A 10000-nucleotide genomic window follows, 5' to 3' on the forward strand; every position below is an offset into this window, starting at 1 on the left:
ACATAGGGATGCTAAATTAGACAACGATGAACGACTCCGTAAATTTCCTGCAGTGATTTGATGTCCTTGCCTTGATGGTAAAATACAATCTTTATGTAGAACGTAGGCCACATTAAACAAGAGCGAGATGTCGGACAGGTGCGCTTGCGCCACGAAAAAGATACCCTGGTCTCAGAGGTTTTTCTTTCTTCTTCTCCTTCAGTTCTTCTCGGATGAAATTCAGCCGCGAAGCGGCGACAACGAAAGGCGAATCAGTGAGAAAAGAAAACCTCTAGTTTCGGTCCTCCATGTAATGTTTACAGTCAAGTTATGACTGTAGATTCTGAATGGTAAATATTTTGACATCCACGCAATTCAAAATTTGATTGGGTAAAATGATTAAAACAACCGAGGGAAGGTGAGGATAGCGTGATTGCCATTGGGTGTGTCTAAATTATGATTTTGAAGCGTTTGACGGTTGGCGTCTGCATGAAAATGAGATTCGTGGGGATCTTCGTCGATAATTCGTTGTCGCCCCTTCGCGGCTAAGTTTCGTCCAAGAAGAAGAAGAAAGAAAAACCTCTGGGACCAGGGTACGAAAAAGGATGCTGATTACATTAATCGGCGCCAAAAAAAAACACGTGTTAATAAAATATACCTCATGCATGATGACGGCATATGCTCAAAAATTCACCAGCAAGCCTCGTTTGCACAAATTTACTGACATCATCTGGAGATGGAATACTGTTCGCAAGTGGTTTTTCTTTTACAGGATTGCTCCTTCGGGTTTCAGCTCAAGCTAAAATTGAAAAGTTTGATTTTCGAAATCGAGGCTTGGTGGTGAAATCAGGTAATAAAACGTAAACACGCATAAGGGCTATTGACACGAAATATTCTTCTCAGATATGTAGCTTTTTGATTGTTCTGAGTGGGGAGCGTTGCGTGACATTCCAAAAACAGCTCAGCTTTAGGTTTGTGTCAACAATGTAGGCTAGGGATTGGAGGTGTCAGAAGTTCGATCCCAAGTTCGTCCATATCCACCACTTCAGCAAACAAAATCAAATGTAAATTCTTCAAGGAGAAAAAAATAGTTCCAACACAAGAGCAATAGGCCATTTTCGAGTTCATGCCTGTCTCCTCTTCAAAGCGAGTCTAAGTACGAAGTTTTTGTGATGGAAATTAGTTCTACTTTAAATAACAATGAAAACTAATCACAAGGACTTCGCACTTAGACTCGCTTTGAAGAGGAGGCAGACAGGAACTCGAAAATGGCCTATTGAAAAGTGCAAGTTTCCATCATTTAGAGTTTAGAGCTCCTTTTTCTTCCCAATTTCGTCATAGGATGGTTTTCATTTCTCTGTAACCGTTTCTCTGGTCCCACCAAATTGTATTCCCTAAAGCACTGCAAGAAATCGAGTCTTGATGATAAAACTCCCTTGTGAAACAAAAATCTCAGCGAGTAAGAGACCACAACAATTGTAAGGAATGACGCGATCATGGCCAGCGTACGAAACGGAAAGAGTTGTTCGTCGGCCTCCTCGTCGTAAAATGGATATTTAATAAACAGTGGAAGACTGATTGCCTTCTCTCCTCCTCCGAAGCGAAGCACAATTCCCACCACATAACCCAAAAAGGATCCATAAGTATTGGTGCCTTTAAGGTAAACGACACAGCAGAGTTGCGGGAACAGGATGACATACACCAAATCACTGCAAAGCGCCCAGAGGGTGTAAATTGAATCCACTAATAGGGCCATGGCGGTGGCAGCTGCGCCAACTCCAAATATAGCAATGCGCATGACCCATACCACTTCCTTTTCAGACGCCTGGAAGAAAAGTTCGCGGTTCAGTTCATAATTACACGATGTACTAGAGCGGTTTTCAAATGAGTGTCGTAAAACCAAAACCAAAGTAATTACTTTGGCCAATCAAAAAGGAAGGAGACAATCCGGTAAACCAATCAAATCTCGAAGTAATTACACGTAGCCGACACGAAGCGCGGGAAAATGTGCACGTGCGAGCCACGATTGGTTTTGGTTTCACTTCTGATTGGTTGAAAAAGTGGCGCGGCAACTTTGAACCAATCACTGAGTGAAGTACAGAGAATAACCTGACAATGGGTATAGTGGGACCGAAACGTTTAGTTCGCAATATTTTGATGAATCATATGACATATGCACAAACAACCGGGATTTAGTGAGCCAATCAAAACCCGACAAACGCGATATCCAAGGTTGAAAATATAATAATTCATGCGGAACTTGTGGTTACGCGAACAAGAGAGTGCAGCTTGGTTTGACCTTAAATTGTTAATAGAAAATTAATTTCAAAAAAGGTGAATGGAGCAAGATTAGCAGATTACTTTTGCCATTGACCGTTGATAATCGAGTTGATGTAGTCATTTGTTTCCAGAAAAGCGACAAAAATCTTCACGCTTTGTGCGGAGAAAGAATTAGCGGTAACTGATCACACTGTTACTAGATTGCAAAGCCCTTGATTGGTCTTTGTGCGCAACCGTTAAAATGAAAAAAAGAAAAGGCATTTCTTGGCAAATCAAACTCATTTACATTTGAATGGTTTGGCACCGAGAATCACTTTGAAACAAAGGTAAACAGCAATGAGGAAATGGCCATATGCCCCAGTGGTCCGATTTCGAGAAGCCCCAATACTTGTGGTCAGTGAACACCGAGAATAACCACCTCTGGCTGAGGCTACTTCGTAAGCAGCAAGTCTACGAATTTTGGACTCTTCTGCACAGTCTCAGAAATTTCAAAAAGGAAATAGTTGCCAAAGGGTCTGCCAAAGGTTGAAATAATAGCATCCCTACGAGCCTGCGCGTAGTTTGAAAAAGGTCAGGGGTCGCTACTTCCGGAGCTGACCGAGGCAATCGAAGCTTCTGAGGAGGTGAACCAGCAGGCAAGTGCCTTGTATCTCGTACCTTCTGTCTGAAAATTAGTTTGTAAATATTTCGTGAAAACATTGAGGCGGCAGACAAAATACTGGAGTCAGCGGATGACATGACGGCTGCAGATACAGCACCGAGGCCCACAAATGATACTGCTGTTGGTGTAAGGTACTGAAGTACCATGGGAAGAACTAATGACTTTTCAAATGTCACGGTCTGGTTGGTAGCGTTTCCAGATGGCTTGAAGAAGTCTGTCCTTCTCCAGTCTGGTGAGAAAACAAGTGAATTTAGAGTTTTGAGCGGAATGGTCAGGGTTAAAACCCTCTGTCGTATTCGTCCTGTTAAGGTTTTTCAAAAAAACGTGTTACTAACGCCAAGGGTTTAATTGTAAAAAAAAAAAACTGCCGTTTAAGCCGTTTTTTTCAAGCTTGGTTATCAAAGTTGTTGGAGGAAATTTGCGTGTTGATGGTGTAAGATGTCAGCCGACTCTTTAGTAGCGATAGAGGCTCTCTTTCTTGTCCCCCATCCCAAAAGGGAACCTCCGCGGTGCATCTTTGTCCTCCCACCTTTTAATTTTGACGATCAGTGTTTTTTGTTTATTTGCTAGTCGATAAATCAACCTGAGTCAGTCAGGTACGTTTAGTAGGTCAAAAAAAGGCGGGTGGGTTGTGTGTCACTTACTATCCACATGTCAACTTCTGTGATCTAGCGGCATCGCGCAGAAGAATGGCAAAATCCAAAATCATTAGACTTTATAACACAACCTAATTTTTGCGGTTTCTCCTCATGTGAGTGAATTAATCAAGATGACTAGAGAGAGAGAAATCATATCAGCATATTTGTGATAGAGCGGTTTTCAATTGAGTGTCGAAAGTAATTAGCGAATTTCTTTGGTTTTGCATTACTTCACTCAATGATTGGTTCAAAGTTCTCGCGCCATTTTTTCAACCAATCAGAATTGAAACCAAAAGCAATCGTGGCTTGCGCGTGCACATTTTCCCGCGCTTCGTGTCGGCTACGTGTAATTTCTTCGAGTTTTGATTGGATTACTGGATTGTCACCGTCCTTTTTGATTGGCCAAAGTAATTACTTTGGTTTTGGTTCTACGACACTCATTTGAAAACCGCTCTAACTTGGAAACTTCATTCTCTATCCAGAAGAAACCAGTCCAATCTTGTTTCACCAGGTTCAGTTACCTGCCGAAGCTCCAATAGCCCCAATAAGGACTGCTGGGATGGCCATTATGACACAACCAAACGCTGCTGCCAAGGACAGTCCTTGCGCCTTTCGAGCTGTCTTACATGACAACACACGCTGGAAGTAAACTTGCCACGGAACACCGCCAAAAATCTAAACATAAAATCAAACAAACGGTCACAAAATTGAATGCTTTGATCTCTCCCACCTTTGGAGCCACGTTTTTCCCCTCCATTTTGAGAGCTAACACACAAAAGAAAACGTAATGTAAAATAGGCGATTTTCAGGTGACTACGAGTTTCGTTAATGCACATGTCAATAACTCGTGGACCCGAAAGTTTAAATTCCAATCAACTGTTCCTTTCTCACTGTCGTCAATAACCGCAGCGGAACATGTTTATAACACGCATCCAGCGTAGCGATTGGCTGATTTCGATTCTTTTGGCTGATTACTATTTTGAACAGTTCGCCTAATGTCGCTGTAAACAAGTTTGGTGACTGCAAAATGAGCGTTGGTTGAAAGTTGAACTTTAATGGAGTCGACAGTGGTTTGGACTTCTGGGCCGGGTTGTTCGAAAGCCGATTAACTTAATCCAGGATTAGCGTAAACTTTGTTTCACGTTTTCCACTTTTTGGTGAAAGTTTCTTTTGCTTATTTTTGTTTTTCAAGATTGACTTCCTCCGATGTAAAGTTTTGCCGAATATCAGCGTTGAACAGCATTTGGGAGTAGAGAAATAAACTCATTGGTTAATTTTTAATCTGGGATTAGCGTTAACCGGCTTTTGAACAACCGGGCCCTGAGGGTTAAGACTTGAGCTCATTCGAAATTGAGCCCTGAGTTTACTGGAGTGAGGAGTCCATTCAAGAAAAGCTTTTGTTCTCCATAAAATAGTTTTCAGGGTTGTCACCTACTAATAAGAGCGCAAAGTCCAGCCATACACCAACATACTTCGTGGACCACTCTCCAACCCATCGTTGACCAGAATTTTCCGCAATACTACTGACTGCTGAGTTTGTCAAGGCAAATGGAATGCTTATCCACTAACAGAAACATGATAAAGCAATAAAAGTAAAAGAATGATTACCAATCAATTGCTTCATGCTAGCTCACGGTTCATCACTGTGCAACATTTGTTCATCAACAAAAGGTTGTTTCATTTACCTTTTTCTCTAAAACCCTTGATCCTTTGGTCGCCAAAAATGGTACCAAGCAAGTTAACAACGCGAACTTCTTTTTTTTGATAGTTAAGCTGACGTATATGCCGTTGCCATGGCAACATGAAAAAATATAAACAGGCCTTTAAAATCGGTTTTGTTTATTTGAACAAAATCTGGACGTTGAATTTTCTTTATAATTTACCTGCAACAAGCTTGTAACGATGCTCACAAGTTAACCCTATTTTAATGATAATTTGACAGAGAGATCTTTAGTTATCCCTTGTTGTGAAGGGTCTCTGGAATATCTAGAATTTCCTCTGTTAAAGTTCGATTTTTTTTTTCAATACTCCAGTTACTTATTTCCTAAAGTATTTTCGTGCCAAATTTCGTTAAATTCTAACGAGTGCTTGTCGAGAAATAGGCGTATTTCCGAGAAAGCTATTCCGCAGTCAATCGAGGAACAATGATGGCACAGTCGGTTAGTGCGCGGCCTGGGTACAGGGAACCTGAGTTCGAATCCCGGATTTCGCATCCTTTTTTCAACTTCTTTCCTTTCAGTGTAGCTTAAGTAGCTTTAAATATCCTTAAAACGGAGCACTGATGGAGAGGGGGCAGTAAAGTGAGAGCACCGTCGACCTCAATCAGGTTTGTCAGTTGAATTACGTTTACGAGCCATCGACGTTAAAGTGGTACTATGATCAAAAAATCATTTCCTTTTTATCTTCAGATTTTGAAAGCGTGTCCGCTTAACACCTAACTGGCAAAATTTTGAGCTTTGAAAAAAATCCCAAGGCTGTTTATTTTGAGTGTAAGTTTTGGATTTCATGGTCCGCCATTACTCACGTTCAAAACTGGCCGATTGGACCTCGGAGGGTTGGATCTAGAGAAAATGACGTCATTTACTCACTAGCTTAAAATTTCAGCATGTAAACGCAATTTATTATATATGCAAAACACGGGTTGAAAAGTCTGAAAGCCCGAAACTCCCGTGCTGCATATTAATTAGGCCGCGTACACACGCATTGCATTCTTAAACTAGTGAGTGTTTGTCGTCATTTTCTCCTCGACCCAGCTCTCTCAAGATTTTAAAGTTAGTAATGGCGGACCAATAAATAAGAAAATTCCAGCTAAAATAAACAGGTGTCTTTTTAAAATGAGAACTTAAAACTTGGGTGAGTTAGTGTTTAGTTAGTATAGTTTTGAAATTCAAAGGAAAAACAATTTTTTTTTTGGTCGTAGTACCACTTTAAATGTGGTTGCTTTACTTTACTTCACTTTAATCGCAAATTTTTTAACTTACTACGCATGCGCTGCATTTAACTGGGTTTTTTTTTTTGATAACAAAGACACACATTTCTCATAAAAGACTAAAACCATCAAAACACTTTGTTCAATTATGAGGAAAAATAATACAGATAGCGGAAGCATTGAGCAAATAAAATGATTGCTGTATTGAAGCCACGTTTATTTTTTGCAATCCTCGCGCGCGCGCTGCATTGCGTTAGCAAGAGCGAAATCTTTGTTCGGCCACCTTGATTTTCATACGCTTCCCCGAGGACTTCATTATATAAAGGCTCATTAAATCTCGATTTCGATTTAGTAGTTTCATCTCTCCCAAAACGGACACTCCTATTTTGATTGACACCTTCAGTTATTAAACTGTCATGGGTTCCACATTCTGGTCAAACATCGTCTTTCTAAAACCCTTGAAAGGGTAATCTCATTCAATTTAAACCTTTACTTTGAAACTTGAAAGTCAAAACCTGGCGTTCGTATTAATGACAACCAAAAATCAAGGCTTAGATAAATCGTATTATATTACTAAAAACCGTGAGTTTTTTTGTCTCAGCTAAAGATGGAGGAGGTGAAAATTTGCAAAAGGTGGCCATCTTTCCTAAATTTAGACAAGGCATTCTCAAAAAACCTGCATATTAAAAAAATAATCGCTAGCTTCTTGGGTTTTCAAGAGTATTACTAGCTTGCACACAGACGAAACCTCTGATTAGGTCCAACTAGAGGTTACCGTTACGTCTGCGATTAAACACGTGAACTCAAGGTAACTCAATACTGTGTACTGTGCTAACTGAGTGCAACCGAAAAACTTTAAAATGTCCGCGACAGAGCACCTTTTAGTTTTATTAGCTTTCTCCAATGTTATTCCATCATCAAAAGAATGGCTCGCATCCAGAGTCCTTTTGAATCATAATTTCATAACATCTTTATCGCCATGCATATTGGTTTCGTCATCGTCCAAGCAAAAATTTGCAGGCACAAGTTTCATAAGATTGATGTCATGGTCATAGCTTTATTTGATTTTAACTAATAGAAGTCTGAAGAAGTCGCAAACACTTTAGTAATAGCTATTTGGTGTGTGTGTGGTGTTGAAAATCAGTCTACTGATTATCCTGTGATTGACCGTCGTCAATGAACACATGCTGACCATGAACTGGCTTAGACATGTACGCCGGTTTGCTTAAAAAAAATTCTCTTTATTATACAATGTCGAACAAAATAACCCTCAACTATACTGCTACTGATTGAAATAAATGCATATAATTGAACTGCTGGTTATAGACGAAATAGAGAAGTGATCCTTCTTGCACTTTTCTGGACAATTTCAGAAACTGTCTCTTACAGACACCTGAAGATTTCAGGCGGCTTCAACTGAGTGTTGTTAGTTGCATCGCAGAGGTCATGGGTTCGAATCCCGTGGAGCCACTTGTAATTTTCAGGTGTCTACTACAAGAGAAAATTACTTAATTATCCAGAGAGGTGCGAGGATCACTTTTCCATTTCGTTTATCCTGCTACTGTGTTTATACAAGAGAAAATGAGGGGACAGAGAGGGAGGCTCAGGGCGTTGACCGGGATATGTCATGTCCACGAAAGTTATTTTTAGACGAGCGGAAGTCTTTGTTCTAGCGGAAGTCTGTCTTCCGAGACGTCCGCATGCAGTCTTGCCTCGCACACAGGTTCTTAGTGAAAAGAGAAAATGGCGGCGCACGTGGAAGGCTGATTAGTATCTATTTTCTTTCAAACATCTGACCGAGGTTGGCCTGCATGCCGACGTCTCGGAAGACAGACTTCCGCTAGAACAAAGACTTCCGCTCGTCTAAAAATAACTTTCGTGGACATGACATATCCCAAGGGCTGGACCGGGAGCCTCCCTCTCTGTCCCCTCATTTTCTCTTGGTTTATAACAATAATGGCGACTAGATACTGCCTAGGACAAGCCAAGATAATTTCTTGTCAAAGCAGACCTCTCAACAGTAAAAGCACGCTGCCAGCTGCTGGATATGAGATAAGACTGAATCGATGAGGAGAAATTAAGTCCACACATCGAACATTTTAATCAAAGTCCACTTCAATCTCTTACATTTAAGAGTGCGATTTTAGAGACCTCGTGTAACTTGCCGGTGCAGAATTTTAATATCTGGATTTAAACCATATTGATGAAATCATTATTGTCTGGATCTGGATGAGCCTTTCGCATTCAAAATTGATTATACCAAAAATAATTTCCAAACCCACTTTATACCTTCAAGAAGTCATTTTTTATGTGTATTCATGGCCAAAGCCCTATGTGTGTTAGATGGCGTTTTCACTTTATCAAAAGTAACTCAATTTGGGAAAGATATATAGCTTTCGTGTACATCCTTTTAAGACCTTACGGTTTTCCGGTCAACTTACGTAATCAGCCGGTACAGCACTTAGTCGATTAATTGCGGATATTGCTAATTATGGATTTGTATCCTGCCCAGATCATTGTTTCTCTTATACGTTTTTGATATGCTCTTTTTTTATAGCGGAGCACGACATACATGAAAATCAGACGAATGGCTATTCGCAACTTCACATACGTATGAAGATCGAGTGAGATTGATAGATTGATTGTAACAGCATCGGATCAAAAGCACTTGATACATTCTTTACGGTTCGTGTGAAATCGGGTTTTGGGCGGATCTGCTGTTTCTTCAACATGAATTAAATAAACAAACATTTTACCACTTTACTTTCATGGTCATTAACACCGGCAGGAAATACCGCCATGGTATCCCATTGAAACAGACATGCAAATGCCACGCCTTTGTTTAGAAGATCCTCACTGATAGTAGTTAGTGCACTGACCAGCATCTTTAACGAAAATTTTGCGCGTAAACTGTGCATTTAAATAAATCCTTTTTTTTTTCACTAAACTGCACATTTGCTTATTCAACCTTTAGGAGGATGTTAATCTTTAATGTGGGTTAACAAAATACACATAAGAGAAAACTTATAGGGATAAATATTTCTCGTACCTCTCAAGTGGGTCCTTTCACAATGGCAGCGGTCGAAACAAAAGTGAAACAATTATGTTTCAATGTTAGTTGTTTACAGCTGAACGTATTGGTCACTGGACTTTGTTTTGCAGTTCAAATTGGACTTTGAGTTTAAAATTGGAAATTGCAATGGGTAGTGTGGGTACATTTAGGATGCAGCCCCCTGTCCCCCCCTCCCTCCACCAAAAAAAAAAAAAACTCCAGGGACCTTCTTGTGATGAGTTAGCACTTGAAGAAACACTTGAAGGAAACAAGGGCTCGTTCTTTTGTTACGATTCCGGAATATGAACACACGGAATAGACGGTATTCGTGTTCTTTTGGGACCTATTCTGTTTTCGGAATGAAGGGAATACTGTTCCGTTCATTCTGCTCCCGATAGCAGAATGAACGGAATGACTGGAATACGGTTCACTCGGAATGGGCAGAATATGCGTTCTTTTGG

The 10000-nt window shown here is 40.4% G+C and overlaps 2 protein-coding genes across 3 annotated transcripts in view; both read right to left on the reverse strand.

Moving 5' to 3' along the window:
- LOC137993417 (uncharacterized) overlaps positions 1-10000 on the reverse strand; it is a 25898-nt gene that overhangs the window by 4271 nt on the left and 11627 nt on the right. The window lies entirely within an intron of this gene.
- Positions 1280-9372, reverse strand: LOC137987769 (high-affinity choline transporter 1-like). Its single transcript, XM_068833847.1, has 5 exons — positions 9244-9372; positions 4994-5122; positions 4080-4233; positions 2917-3149; positions 1280-1804 (listed from the first exon to the last, which is right to left on the reverse strand). Exons 1-5 carry the CDS (start codon positions 9370-9372, stop codon positions 1280-1282), a joined length of 1170 nt encoding a protein of 389 aa, XP_068689948.1.

Source organism: Montipora foliosa, chromosome 2, assembly GCF_036669935.1.
Source record: "Montipora foliosa isolate CH-2021 chromosome 2, ASM3666993v2, whole genome shotgun sequence".
Lineage (NCBI taxonomy): Eukaryota > Metazoa > Cnidaria > Anthozoa > Scleractinia > Acroporidae > Montipora > Montipora foliosa.